Source organism: Aureobasidium pullulans (genome assembly GCF_000721785.1).
Source record: "Aureobasidium pullulans EXF-150 unplaced genomic scaffold scaffold_18, whole genome shotgun sequence".
In the NCBI taxonomy this organism is placed as follows: Eukaryota; Fungi; Ascomycota; class Dothideomycetes; order Dothideales; family Saccotheciaceae; genus Aureobasidium; species Aureobasidium pullulans.
The window spans coordinates 285,099-299,483 of record NW_021941038.1 but is presented as its reverse complement, the minus strand read 5'-3'; the positions used below and the strand labels follow the sequence as shown (position 1 = coordinate 299,483).

The window sequence follows — 14,385 nt, the reverse complement described above, 5'->3', positions numbered from 1 at the left end:
GTAGTGGCGGTTGATGGATCGGGCCAAGGTTGGCCGAACACTACGAGATCGGGATCTTGTGTCCAATCGTCAAAGGTCTTTTTGGGTATGGTTCTGGGATCGAAAGTAGAGGCTTTGAATCGACTGGTGTTGTACGCTGGTGGGCTGTATTGACCAACTGGAGGAGTAGAGGATGACATCCTGTTCAAGTCGTAACAAATGACTTGATTGCAGGAAATGTTGGAAGCCGAGGCAATGAGGCGAACTCAGACCACAGTGGATAGAACATGGCTTCCTGCTCGAAGCTCCTGCCGGCAATATTTTGTTCTACAGATCGGAGTGTCCAAACAAAGGAACTGCTTGTCATGTCCGTTTCGAGATTGAGGACTCGAAGCTACGAGATCTTTGTTCGCTGCGTTCGGCCCATCTCGTCCTACTACATCCAGACAACCAATAAAACAAGGATGTTGAACATCGACGTGAAAGAAGGGAAATACGAAAGAGGGTGTGGAAACTCACCGGTTGTCCTCCTTCATGCATATTTCAACATAGCGGTTTATCTTCCACATATTGCGATGCATGCACAATTCCCCGCACAAAAAGCAAGCGTCTCAGCGGAAGCTTCGGAGCCTCAACCTCAACCAAAATTCAGCAAAGATGTCTTTGCCTTCTTGGTGGTCAATCACAACCAACAAAATGGCAAAAGGAAGGTGCTCTCCATCGGGGAATCGAACCCCGGTCTCCCGCGCTTGACAAGAGGAAACTCTCATGACAAGCGGAAATCATGACCACTAGACCAATGAAGATGAGCCAGCTTTGCTGGTATTGGTGTATGCAGCATTTTTCGACAACACTGTATATGTCTTTTGCCACATTGTCAACGTGGACGAGGTCTGCGCAATGTGTGGACACGTTTGAGTGACAATCGTGTCGTCGCATGTCCATCTAGAGAAGCAGACTGCTTGGACTAAGCAATCGTGAATCCTTTCGTGAAGCTGTGAGAGTCTCAATACCGGGTCTGATGGTCAAATCGATGGAGAATGTGTCGCCGCTTGTTGGTTTCAGCGACGTGGCAGGCCTGGAATGCGACGAATGCGGACTGGAAAACCCAGGAGATGAAGATCCTGCTCAGTCATCTGGCCGCGCCGAAAGCAGAAGTCCTTCTGTGTTGTGCATATTGCATGTATTTTGAAGAGACAAGAAAAGGTTGGACATGGTTGTCAGAGATGAGAAGCAAAGGGATGTCCAGGCAAGCTGGAAACGGAGGGATTTCAAATCTTGCCAAGTTCCTTTGGCGAAACTGGTCACCCTGTTCTGAACTAGATCCACCTCTCAACTACGACGACATGATCGAAGTCCTACTTTGTCGAGAAACAATAAGAGCTAGATCCGTTTTCTTCTGCATGCCGCTTGAATTAAAGGCATGGTACACGTGTTGGTGTAGATAGCACTCAGAACACAAGAGGTCAGAACACTGTGCTAGTAACACGTGTGTTTCAGCTGGGAATGTTCCTCGTAGTCGACAAACTCTCCAACATATCTGGTGAGCACTGTGACGGGCTTGAATACTCTACAGCACAGCCTTGCACGTGTCTCTTGCCTAACAAGCTCCCAATTCCGCCATCCAAGTCGATGCCACTCACTCTGCCATCGCTCGTCCTAAATCCAGGATTATGTAATATCATATAGATCTTGACAGAGCAAAAATGACATATCGGCGCTTTGGCTGAGTGGTTATAGCGATAGACTAGAAATCTATTTCCTTCGGGAGCAAGAGTTCGAATCTCTTAGGCGTCGTGCACAGTCTCTTTTTGGTCGTTTTCCGCATGGTAAAGTCTTGCCTTTTTGCTTGCAGTAGCGTGGAGAAAAGGGATGGGCTGTGAAGCGTTAGATTGTAGAAAAATAAGTGGCTGATGCATAATTTTGTGTCAATCGTTTCGTGCGAGGCTTAGCAAACAGCAATAAATGATCGATCTCGAGGAACAAGAGCATTGAGGAACAATCTGTTAGGCACATCTTTCTGCGATCTCGAAACAACCGTCGTCCACGGGAGGTTTCCAAGCAGTTAAGAGCAACTGTGCAGAAAGTGCTCCGGCTGCACGAGATATAGAAGTCGATCGCTGTTGGCTTTATGAAAGTTATGTTGAATGTTCTGTTTGTGCACAAGCATCCACCTTAATCACAGTACGGAGGAACTTAATTCGTTCGAACAAGAGATAGACATTTTGAATATAAATGACAAAAGAAAGACACTTTCCAGGTCCTGTAAGATAGAGTATGGAGTGTCGTTTTGATTCGTATGTATTGCGCAGAGTCCCAAATCAGACGTCCGCATTCGCGTTGATCGTCTTCTTGTCTTTGGCGTCTATGACCGACTTGGATCGCTGCTCTTTGCCAATCGGTGTTCGCCTCTGCTGCTATAGTGAGGGCGGAGCGTTCGGACGATGTGAGGGCATTGTCGATGGTGGAGACGTGTAGCTCGGCGTATTTTGGCAAGAGTGTGTTAGTGAAGTCGATTCGCTTGACGACGGTGCCTTTAACTGGCGTCGAGAGAACGTCTACGTCTACCGAAAAGAAGACGTTGTTGCTGTATGTTGACGAATTCTGGAAGGACACTCGTCAATGAATAGGACTGCGATGACAAGTTGCAACTAGTTCTAGAATGCAGTTGCCTTGAATGCCCGACTGCTGCCTCCGTGATGTGTTTCCCACTGCCAGTTGTGCAACAATGTAGAAGGTCCCCAAATCGTACGGAAGCTACTTTCGAAGTGCGCATTCTGTGTGAATCCCAAGTCCTTTTTACAGGTACTTTACCAGAGGTGACTCTTTAGAATTGATATCTGCCCGGAGAATGTCGACATCTCCTACTTACCTCAAGTCGCTGGAGTTGATGCAACGATGCATAGCTAAAAAGCAAAGAAATCGACGGTAACCTTCTGCTTAGATACTATTCATGGTCCCGGGTAATATAGCCATGACGCCGCCGGCATAGGATGAGGCTCCGGATTCATGAACGATAGGAAAGGCTTCAGCCAACACTACCATCCGAATGGACAAGACAACGCCGTCTCTTCACAGCAGCTCGTGAGAAACGGCGCAAGACGTGAAAGAGTCAAGATGCAGGGCATGTCGTTGCTGCTGATGTCAATGCCAAGTCTGTAAACAAGGTTCCTATCAGGGGTCAGTGCCACATGTTTCAGGATGCTTATCTCAGATTACAAAGCTCGTCAAGGCAACTCGACATCTCAAGGAGACGAAGGGGCTTGAAGATGCTTCAACAAACAAAGAGCGAGCCTTGAAGTTCATGATGACTTTGCAAGACTTCGAACGCTCGGGACTGCAATCGCATGTCACTCGCCGGAAGATCAAGTCGTTCGTCAGCCGGCATGCTGCCAGAGAGTCGTCACAATGGGCTGTGAGCGATCAGGATTCCCCTGAACGACAGGCTTGTCTGGCCAAGTAGGCAACTTATTAACCGCTGATGCTCCCGACTTTCCTCAGTAGCGAATCTCTTTGAACGAGACCATGACACTGGTCGCTCCTGCTACACCTGAGTAGGTCGGAAGCGGTCCGCCCTTTGCGCAGGTACGCGCCAGGTACCGATGTCGCTCAAAAACCGATGAGCTTGGCTCCAGAGCGGTGGACGAGGTAGTCCAAGTCAACCATGCGTGCCCTTGGAAGCCATCGGCACTCCCTTCGACCGAGTCAACGATCAGTCCTCATGACCTGCATCAACTTCGAGTCCATTCAAAGTCGCTTCTGAATATTGCAACAACATCATCGATTGACGTCGTAAAGACGAGAAGAGTTCAAGAGTCGGAGACACATCGGTCAACAACTCAGCCGTACTGAACCGCCGCTCGAGATGCGACGCGCACCATCTGTGCGGTCGTGCTCCGGCAAGAGCAACAGAGCCGTCGAGACTCGATGCACATGTTTCGCCTCTTTGCAATGCGCTGCACTATTCATGCCGTTCATGGAAGTCGAGTTTCCGAAGATGGGTGCAAGCATGTGTTGGCTGCGATCTCGGGTGGCTCGGCCATGCTACCTCCTATCACCGCAATACAAGCCAAAGTTTGGCCGCGGTGGATGCACTTTACACAAGGAGAGGGACTCAACTTCCTCCTTTTGACAACTTCTCCAGCGATGTTGATCCTAGGAAATTAGGCAGCGCGTTGATAACCCGTATTGCCCGCCGACGAGTTAACTCCTAGCTGCAGTTTAGTGTTAAGCTTGAAGCTTCACGCGCCCCTCACAATCTTGGAAGTCGTTTGAAGCTGCTACGTAACACCTATTTGCCTGCTTGAAATCCTGGAGGAGCTTCTCATACGGCGTGCGACAGGTAGGTATGACACGGGTGGCACTTTGGCAGGTCTGAGCTGTTGTGTCTCCGAGGACTTCGGCCATTCTCGTATTGAGAGGCAATACATCAAACAACTCTATGGTAGCCGAGTCCTGCTCCCCGACGCCTGCCAGGGCTCGATTCAACAGACATGTTTGTCGCCTCTTCCACGTCTGAGCCCTGATGGAATATGAAGGTCCATCTTGCCTTTCATCAATCCACCCAACAATCTGATTGAATAAATTAATATCCTAGCCAAACACGTGAGGCGCAATTAACATTACGGTTCCGATGCTTAGCTACAGCCAGCCGCACAGCCAACCGGTTCGGCAAGAAAATTTGGCGGTCAATGGCTTTTCCAGGGTCCCCACATCTCGGTCAAACACCATCGTGAATACCATCGCCCTGCTAGAATTTGTCCCTTATGCAGCAGCAACAACACGACTTATATTGATATGCTTACCCAGTTGATGTGGAGAACCAATTCAGATGATCCGCCTTCCTTTCACTAGTGAAGAACAAGACCCCATACCCCAGCCATTCTGATGTGTCAACGCCGGGGACGACTTTGCCTTGAAAGGTAAAGGACATGAATCGTTCTCAAATGACGAACGCCAAGATATCCAATGGAAGAATTTCAAACCACGCCGCCGTCACGCGATGCCTTCCGACGTGCTTGATCCACAGAATGCTTGTCTCATTCGGTCTTGTATTGGTCAAGCACTTCTCAACGTATGTGATGATTGGCCGTTCTCCATCGCATCCTCCCCGCTTGGCGATCCACACTGTCAGTTACTAGTTGGATAACGACGTCGTCGTATTGTCGCATAGGCGAAAAAAAGGTCCTACCTTGCCATCCGCCGCATAAGAACTCCGTGGCACCCCGTCTCGACCAATCTTCCTTTCTTCCTTTGCTTACCAGCTCTACCTCTATTACAACTACCCTCGAGAGTATCTTGGAAATAATCAACAAAGAACTCATCTCAACAACATCCAAGCCTCGTCCACTGTTGCTACGTGGTGACACGCTTCATCCTCGCATCTGTACGACTCACACACTACGACTCATACCCAAGCAACTCTGAGAATCATCTCCCGAGCAACTCGAACAACATTTTTCCTCGCAACATCGCCATTGACTCGAAATTTCGAACTCCCCAGCGACGACTTACTCACCTTCAAGCTTAAAACATATCCCTTGCGCCATCACATCTCGAAGTGAAACCCCTACGCAGCGACTGCCCGTGCATTGCTAGCAATTAACTTCAAAGAATATTTGAGTGCCTAAGCGACTTTGTACGACAAGACCGACACACCCTCGCAACTCTACCCCAGCAGCACTTGTAACACACCCAAGCAACAATCTTCGTAACGAATATGGATTACCTCAAACGTACCTTCATGGGCAAGGACGAGAGAGACTTCCACCATGCCGTCGTCCCGCTTCCTTCCGAACGTCGCCAATCAAATCAAATAAAGGCTGAAGATAACCAAACTGATGTCAAGTCTGATGATTCCACAAGCTCCCTTGGTGAGAAGTCATCGCAGAGCCAAACATTAGGAAAATCAGCAACCACTCTCGAGTCACTAAGAGCTGAGGTTGACTCCGATGTCGCTGTGGAAGGACACAACACTGCTTACGATCGTACGTATAATCTTGGTGTTGGGGAATCTACAGCGCTTTTGGCGTTCTGGGCGATGCTTTTCTCCACGCTTCCCACGAATGTCAGATTTGCTAACACTTGGCAGGCAAATCAAAAGTCATCAACAAGGCTATTCAAGATATGGGCATGGGCTCATACCAGTGGAAGCTCTTTACACTCTGTGGTTTTGGTTGGATGGCCGACAACCTCTGGCTTCAAGGCGTTGCCTTAACTCTCGACCCCATTGCCGCTGAATTCGGCGTCGACAGCAACCGTGTACGCTACACTACCCTTGCTCTCTTCACAGGTCTCTGCATTGGTGCTAGTTTCTGGGGTATCATCTCGGACATTATCGGCCGTCGTTACGCCTTCAACATGACACTCTTCCTTGCTGGTTCTTTCGGTCTCGCAGCTGGTGGTGCTAACAGCTGGATTGCTGTTTGTGCTCTCTACGCCTGTATTGGACTCGGTGTAGGTGGTAACCTTCCTGTCGACGGTGCCTTGTTTCTCGAGTTTCTTCCCGGCGAGTCCAACTACCTTCTCACCCTCCTCTCTATCTGGTGGCCCGTTGGTCAACTCATCTCCTCTCTTCTGGCGTGGGCTTACATCCCCAACTTCTCTTGCGCCGCTGATGCTGCAGTCTGCACCAAGGCAGACAATTGGGGCTGGCGTTATTTCATCCTGACTCTGGGCGCCATCACCTTCCTGATGTTCATCTTCAGATTCTTCCTCTTCGATCTCTTCGAGTCGCCCAAGTTCTTGCTCTCTCGAGGTCGTCAGGCTGAAGCTGTTCGTGTTGTTCAGGGAATTGCTGCTGCCAACAAGACTACCACCTGGTTGACCGAGGACATCCTGAACCAGATTGGCGGTGACCCTGATGTGACTGAGGACCATAAGCTTAGTACTCTGGATATCGTCAAGCGTGCCGCTGGCAAGTTCTCTACTCAGCGTATCGGTCCTCTTTTCCACGGCTGGAAGCTTGCCTCCACCACCGTCCTCATCTGGTTCGCCTGGACTACCATTGGTATGGGATACCCTCTGTTCAACGCTTTCCTGCCTCAGTACCTTGCCAACAACGGCGGCGGTGGTTCCAACTCTGTCTCGACTACCTACCGTAACTACGCAATCACCTCGATCGTCGGCGTTCCTGGATCTTTCCTTGGCTGCTACACCGTCAACCTCAAGTACATTGGTCGTAAAGGCACCATGGCGGGTGCGACGGCCATCTCTGGCATGTTCTTGTTCCTCTTTACTACAAGCACCAACTCCGGTACTCAACTCGCTTTCTCATCCCTCGAGGCCTTTTTCCAAAACATCATGTATGGTGTATTGTACGCCTACACAGTAAGTTCCGCCCAGTCGAACAAGCACTTGAGAGTCATAGACTAACACAACACAGCCCGAGGTCTTCCCCGCCCCCAACCGTGGCACAGGTACTGGTATCTCGAGTTTCTTCAACCGTCTCGCTGGTCTCTGCGCCCCCATCGTGGCAGTCAATGCAGCCAGTGCCAACCCCAACGCTCCCATTTACGCATCAGGTGGTCTCTTCTTTGCGGCATTTGTCGCAATTTGCTTGCTCCCAATTGAGACGAGAGGCAAGCAGACGCTGTAAAAAGTCTGGGTTCCATTAGTTGTCGGAACGAGTTCCATGGCAACCCTTTCACGAAGGCCCTGGTGGCCAATCATGGCATATATACCCCCCCATTGCTATTAAACAAATTCAAGTTACATTTTTAAGCACAAAATTCATGTCGGCCAATCCGTTTCACGAATGCGTTGTTGATTGCTGCTCTTGATTGAGTAGGAGCGAAGCATTAGAAGGATAGCGGACTTCTTTCCGCCGTGTGCCTTCCTCAACCCCACCACCTCGCGGGGCATTCGTCGACATGTGAAGATTGTCTGTTTTTCAGATCATGGAAGCAATCAAGTATCTGGTGAAGGATGCGAATCACCTCCTTAATTAGCATCCTCTCAGATACGTGTATCACGCCGTCTCTGCTTCTTGTGAAGATGCAACTCCTTAAAAATCGCCTACCTCCTCCCTCATAACGTTGCCAACCGCTTCATCATCACTTCTTCTTCCATTGGACCCACTTCATTGAGTCTGCTGCACTGGATCTACTTCATTGGACTTCTTTCATCCACTCAACTTCCCTCATTAAACAACTGCGCCCCTTCACTAATTCTTGAATCTTGAATCTTCTTCAATCGCGCTTCTTCATTTATCCTCCCCCAATTCCTCCGACTCAACCTCCTTCATCATTACAACTTCTTCATCAACAAACCTCGTTCCTCGTTACAACTTCTTCTTTCATCACAACAAACTCGCCCAACATCACAAGCCTCATCACGAACAAGATCTTCACCATGATGGACGCACCATGGTGGAAGGACGCTGTCGTCTACCAAATCTACCCTGCCAGTTTCAAGGACAGCAACAATGATGGCTTGGGCGATATCCAAGGCATCATCTCCAAGCTCGACTATCTCCAAGCTCTCGGAGTCAACACCATGTGGGTGTGCCCGATGTATGCTTCACCTCAGATCGACATGGGCTACGACATCAGCGACTACAAGGATGTGTATCCTCCTTACGGCACCGTTGCCGACATGGAAGATCTCCTCCATCAAGCCCACTCTCGCGGCATGAAGGTCCTCTTGGACCTGGTCATCAATCACACAAGTGATCAACATGCTTGGTTCAAGGAGTCCAGATCCAGCAAGACCGATCCCAAGCGTGACTGGTACATCTGGAAGCCTGCAAAGATCGACAAGCACGGCAATCGTCAAGCACCCAACAACTGGCGTGCAAACTTCGGTGGTAGCGTCTGGGAGTGGGATGAGCTCACTCAAGAGTACTACCTTCATCTCTTCGCCACCGAACAACCCGACCTCAACTGGGAAAACGACGCCACTAGACAAGCCGTCTACAAGGACGCAATGATCTTTTGGCTCGATAAAGGTGTTGATGGCTTCAGAATCGACACGGTCAATATGTACAGCAAGCCTTCTCACTATCCGGATGCTGAGATCACAGACTCGGATGCCTTCTTGCAAGAAGCTGCCCTAGTCTACGTGAACGGTCCGCGCATGGACGAGTATCTTATGGAGATGAACGAGATCTTGAAACGCTACAACGCCGTCAGCATCGGAGAGTGCCCGCAGACACCTGACATGGAGAGAGTGCGAAGATATGTCAGTGCGCAGGAGAAGCAACTGGACATGGTAAGTCTATCATCCTAGACCCCTTTTTTTCGGATCCTCACGAGTGCCACAGGTCTTCCAATTCGACATCAGCGATGTCGGCATTGACAAAGTCCACAAGTTCCGAAGCAAACCCCACAACCACAAGCTCACCGACATGAAGTCTGCCATCGCCCGCACTCAGAGTCTCATCTCACCCACCTCGGACAGCTGGACAACCGCTTTCATGGAGAACCATGACCAAGGACGCAGTATCTCTCGCTTCGGCAACGACACCACTCCTGAACTCTCTATCCGATCTGGTAAGATGTTGGCTTTGTTCAACACATGCCTCAGTGGCACACTGTTCATCTACCAAGGACAAGAGCTGGGCTGCGTCAACTTGCCCATGAGCTACCCCATCGAAGACTATCAGGATCTGGACAGTCTGAACTACTACAACTTGGTCAAGGAGCGCAGCCATGGCGACAAGGAGCAGCTGGCCAAGGCCATGTCGGCCATACAGTACTTGGCTCGCGATCACGCCAGAACTCCCATGCAGTGGGAGCCTACCCTGCCCCACGGTGGCTTCACCGGAGAGGGAGTCAAGCCTTGGATGAAGCTCAATCCTTTCACCACGACCATCAACGCCGAGCAGCAGATTGATGATCCTCACTCAGTCATGAGTTTCTGGAAGAAGATATTGCAGCTGCGCCAGAAGCACAAGGAGTTGTTCGTGCATGGAGTGTTCGAGCTCGTCGATGTGGACAACGAGAACGTCTTCTCCTTCCTCAAGCACTCGAAGAACGAGAAGGCACTGGTTGTCTGCAACTTCTCGGATGGCGAGAGCAAGCTTCCATTCTTCGGCTCTGGAGACTTGTTGATAAGCAATGTCGATGACTCAAAGGAAGACACGCTGGAGGCTTGGGAAGGTCGCGTCTACCTTTTCAATTAAGGCATGGTCGTTGACCTTTGACCTGGGAGAAACAACTTGACTTTTGCATTTGGCAGATTGCATTTTGCGACAATTGCGGCCTCTTTTGGTCGCAGACTTCTTGCACTCTGGAAGCGATATTGAACTATTCTCTGGCAGAATAGATTGAGGGCTATTTTGAGCCATGTTTGACAACTCCACTCCATACTTTTGAATTGAAAATAATCTCTGCTCTTGCATTCGTTCCGCTTACTCTTCTTCTCCTCCTCACTGTTTTTCATTCGATCCTAGCTCTGGCTTTCATATTGTAGCATCAGCTATTTGAGATGCTGATGGCCACTTAATAGCCTTCAAGCCCAGAGAGATTGATCATTTGCCCCCGGCTCAGCTACTCGGTCGTTACGTCGTTTGAAAAACGAAACATCAGGAATAGCTACGATGAAAAGCGCGACGCGGCAGTGTGACACATCCGGACTTCGGCATGACCGCGAGTGCCTGTCACAAGACGTCACAAAGTCGGCTCAGACACGCGCTTGTTGTAAGGAACCAAAGAAACAGAGCAAGAACGAACTAAAAATCCGAACGAAGCGTTTTCGCGGGATCCAAATGCTCTTTCCGAGTCCGTGTCAGAAGGACTGCCGATCTCTGATGTTCTGAATTGAGCAACAAGCAAGAGCGCTCATGAACTGGCAGCAAGAACGACTGGTTCTTCAAGTCGAATGTATAGATTTCTACAATATGGCAGTAATCAAGTCGTCGAAAGCCTCAGCCGGATTAGCAATCGTCAAGAACACATATTCGTTCGGTGGGAACTTGGCAGTAGCGAACTGGCATACTGACAGTGCCAAGTGAGCCGTATATTGCCGGAGTCAATTTGGTAATGGCAATAATCTCCGAACGATGCTTGATGCTTGATGGTGAGGCAGGTGTCACAGAGCCGCTGTCGACGAATCTGTGATGTCGAGGCGACTGAAGAGGTTTGGAAAGCCCGAGCGAAAGTAGCGATGCTAGATTGATGTATTTGTTGCCCTTTTGTCAGCGCCATCGATAGCTGTGGTCATATCTCGATGAGTCATTTGCGATCAAGATCACATCGACATCGCGTTCTTCGCAAGATAGCATGCTGTAGATGGCATTGAGAGGCTTGCAGCAGAGAGTTGCTGATTCGTGTTTCCTCGAAACAGTATTGTTTTGCCACATCTGAGACCGAAGATTAATTGCCTCTTACTAGATCTCCGCAGATGTGATTCTCCAGCGAGGTGATGCTGTTCTCAAAGGGATCCTCGACTCCGTATTTCTCCAGGTCATCCCTCGTTGTTGTGAGTATTCTGTGAGGGAAAGCCGTCCATTCGTTGTAGGGTGCTACCCGATTTTTCTTGTCTCGTACTTCTCGTTCAATGAGCACCCATAGGATATCGTCCAATTCTGCCAAAGTATGTCCGGTAGATTGCTCTTCGTCCTCGTCTTCGTCGGGTTCGTTGACTTCTTCGAAATATCTGACCAGTGCCACCGCGACATTCATAGCATCCTGACTTGCTGCATGACGGCCAACCAGACGCCGCAGATCAGGCAGCAGTTGCACAATGAGTGGTGTACAGTTGGCTGGTCTAACACCATGATACCCGAACTCCCTTTTTCTCATAATCGTAGTCCTGTAGCGAATGTCCATCATCAACTCGCTATAGAGACAACGAGCTTCGCGCGAATAGAGACGTGGCAAGTTTCGTTGCTCCAAGATGGACTCGAGCTCCAGAATGCTCTCCGGAAACCAACCGTTTAGACCATACGACGAGAGGCGATAGCTCGTCTGCGTCAGGTCCTCGAGTGTCGATTCGACCCAATCGTTATCGCGAGAACGTTGCCACGACCTTCGATGACTAACAGAAGTACATGACATACGCGACCACTCTCTCTCTTTCTCCGCAAGCGTAGCCTAATATGGTTAGCTTAAGTAAGGACTAGAGAGGTTCTATCACAAACCGAACGCGGAGGCATTGGATCCATGACTAGGCGCCGGATCAGCCACCACAGTGCATCGTCAAGCTCTCCATAATGTTCTTCGCTTTCGCCGTTCCTGCAATCCTCGTTATAGTCTCCCAAGCTACCGTAGGCAGTGTCGGAGACGCGGAGCATGAGCAAGAATGCATGGAACAAGCCATAACGTCCCTCCATGTAACTTATATCAAGGATGGTGGGGATATACCTGACGGCGTTGACGGCGTAATCCTCAGGCCCGAATGAATGCTTGCGCCTTTTCCCGTTTGAGCCATTGAACTTGGCGATGTCTTTGTCAATGTCTCGGATTGTTTGGCGATAGAGTAACTTCATCTCGGGTGGAGGCGAGACTGCTCGCGCGCCCTCTTCTGGCATTCGTGGGATTTCCTCAACGATCGCAGCACGACCGAGCGCCGATCTCATGTGTTCAATACATCGAGAGAACCAACCGTGAAGGCCAAACCTGAGCAGGAAGTTTCTTCGTTCCTCGAGTTTTGTAAGGATAGAAGACATCCAATGAGTATCATTGTCACGTTCCCTTTGAAGCTTGATGAGCAAAAGCATGTCCACGTCCAGTTCCATGAATGGTACAGCACTACCACCACGTCCAGGATTCTGGTAAGACAAAGCTGGCGAGAAGGCATGCTCAGCGATCTTTGTCAGCAGATCCCATGCAAGTCCGAGGTGTCCTTCCATGCTACTGATCTCGCGGACATGGGGGAGATATGCGATTGCGGTCCTAGCATAGTCGTCCGTGTCCGTCGTGCTATGAGGCTTGCTCGTCGCCACATTCAGCTCTTGAATGGATGATCTAAGTGCCTTGGCAGTGTCTTCGTAGATTTGGTATACTGACAATGGAGGTTCAGGCTGTTCGACGCGTGCTTTCTTCATGCGATCCTGTGATCCCGCGTCCTTGGTTGCATCATCGTCACTCTTGCGCTTTTGTGTCTCCATCTCTCGAGCCCGGCTACCGGCGCCAGGTCATTCCCCGCAAGACTTTGCCTGACTGGAAGGAAAGATGAACTACCGTCGCGTACTTGACGCGAAGAAGGAACTCGAGAAGCTTGGGCCACAACCCGATGACGTTCTTGATGCCTTTGACATTTCGAGCATTCGCTTCATCTGCATTATTGACTTTCGAAAGTTTGATTCTCTACTTCCTTCTCTACACATACAAAGTTACTATTTGGATCGGGAATCACCAATTGAACTCACTGGACAAACCTTGCTTCGAAATAAACGAAACACCAATCTACTCCAGGCTAACTTAGCTACTAAATACACCATCACCATGGACGACTGGCAAGACGCAGCATTCTCCTCCCGACACATGCACAATCGTGTAAACCGGAATGGCGGGAGAGGTGGTGGTAAAAGCAAAAGAAACACCTTCGATGTCCGCAAAACTTTCGGCAGCTACGAATGCAAATGCCCAGCATGGCATAGAATCACTAGCGAACGCGGCTCATCAGATCAACACGCTGTACTGGAGTTATACAGATTGACAGAGGATGGTCAAGGTGTAGTCGGAGAGCTTTCATTACCTGGTGTTTTGCAGGCTGCAGTGATCTTGGCTGCGAGTAGGAAGAGTCTACAGGGGATACTATCGGAATTGGAACCTGTCAAATCGCCGCAAGAAGACGAGAAGCCGTCGGAATCAGCAGATACCACAGACGACACCGGCGACTTGAATCAAGACGAGGATAGCGATGAGGAAGAGTCAGAACAAGAAGAAGAACCAGAACCCGATCGCTTCGAAACCTTTGAGAAGAATAGTTTCCGCGAGCCTAAATTCTGGCTGCAATGGAACGGTATGCTCTCGCCAACATCAACAGAATCAGAGAAAGCAGAATCGGGACTCGGCTACATCATCTTTCCGAGCAATGATTGTAAGAAATTCAAGGGGACACTGAATTGTGCTTCACTAGAGTGGAAGGATGTCGCTCTTTCTGGTTACAAGATTGCTCCAAGATCAGAATCGGATATACCGGTCGCCTGGGGTCCGGATGGCGTCTCAGTATGAAGATATCATACAGCGTCGTGGCTGGCTTAGGATCTGATGAGTAGTCAGCCGCTGCCTCTTGCTTCAATATTGCTTTGACGACGGGTACGAGAACAGCATTGAATGCCTGAATTACCACCTTACTGATCCAATCGTAATTCTACCAAAACCATTGACTACGAAGAATCAATATGTGTTTCGCTGGTGCCTCGAGCGAAGGATTCGGCTTACCCCTCCCCCCTCCGAGTTGTTCTGAGCCGCCTTGTATATCTTGAGCACTACTTCGCCTTCGATTTTCCTTTCGCTT

The 14,385-nt window shown here is 49.7% G+C and overlaps 5 protein-coding genes across 5 annotated transcripts; 4 read left to right on the top strand and 1 right to left on the bottom strand.

The window, feature by feature from the left end:
- Positions 1-3,387: 3,387 nt before the first annotated feature.
- Positions 3,388-4,208, top strand: M438DRAFT_407952 (uncharacterized protein; the record flags this gene model as incomplete). Its single annotated transcript, XM_029909926.1, has 3 exons — positions 3,388-3,394; positions 3,538-3,564; positions 3,778-4,208. The coding sequence occupies 3 exons, from the start codon at positions 3,388-3,390 to the stop codon at positions 4,191-4,193; spliced, it is 450 nt and encodes a 149-aa protein (XP_029757718.1). The 3' UTR covers positions 4,194-4,208.
- Positions 4,209-6,010: 1,802 nt separating this feature from the next.
- On the top strand, positions 6,011-7,954 carry M438DRAFT_75306 (sugar transporter). The gene is made up of 2 exons (XM_029910297.1): positions 6,011-7,308; positions 7,364-7,954. Exons 1-2 carry the CDS (start codon positions 6,106-6,108, stop codon positions 7,574-7,576), a joined length of 1,416 nt encoding a protein of 471 aa, XP_029757717.1. The 5' UTR covers positions 6,011-6,105; the 3' UTR covers positions 7,577-7,954.
- A 377-nt stretch (positions 7,955-8,331) lies between these two features.
- M438DRAFT_357879 (maltase) lies at positions 8,332-10,102 on the top strand (the record flags this gene model as incomplete). The annotated part of the gene is made up of 2 exons (XM_029907205.1): positions 8,332-9,189; positions 9,242-10,102. The coding sequence occupies 2 exons, from the start codon at positions 8,332-8,334 to the stop codon at positions 10,100-10,102; spliced, it is 1,719 nt and encodes a 572-aa protein (XP_029757716.1).
- A 1,192-nt stretch (positions 10,103-11,294) lies between these two features.
- Positions 11,295-13,030, bottom strand: M438DRAFT_337920 (uncharacterized protein; the record flags this gene model as incomplete). The annotated part of the gene is made up of 2 exons (XM_029904053.1): positions 11,295-12,014; positions 12,062-13,030. 2 exons carry the CDS (start codon positions 13,028-13,030, stop codon positions 11,295-11,297), a joined length of 1,689 nt encoding a protein of 562 aa, XP_029757715.1.
- Positions 13,031-13,242: 212 nt separating this feature from the next.
- M438DRAFT_348022 (uncharacterized protein) lies at positions 13,243-14,361 on the top strand. The gene has a single exon (XM_029906039.1). It carries the CDS (start codon positions 13,368-13,370, stop codon positions 14,097-14,099), a length of 732 nt encoding a protein of 243 aa, XP_029757714.1. The 5' UTR covers positions 13,243-13,367; the 3' UTR covers positions 14,100-14,361.
- The last annotated feature ends 24 nt before the right edge of the window (positions 14,362-14,385 follow it).

What these genes read in the sequence shown, in the direction of transcription:
- M438DRAFT_75306 (XM_029910297.1), top strand. Translation starts at nt 6,106, where the DNA reads ATGGGCATGGGCTCATACCAGTGGAAGCTCTTTACACTCTGTGGTTTT. An exon ending in GTGTATTGTACGCCTACACA is followed by an intron (nt 7,309 to 7,363) that starts GTAAGTTCCGCC and finishes AACACAACACAG; the next exon opens with CCCGAGGTCTTCCCCGCCCC.
- M438DRAFT_348022 (XM_029906039.1), top strand. Translation starts at nt 13,368, where the DNA reads ATGGACGACTGGCAAGACGCAGCATTCTCCTCCCGACACATGCACAAT.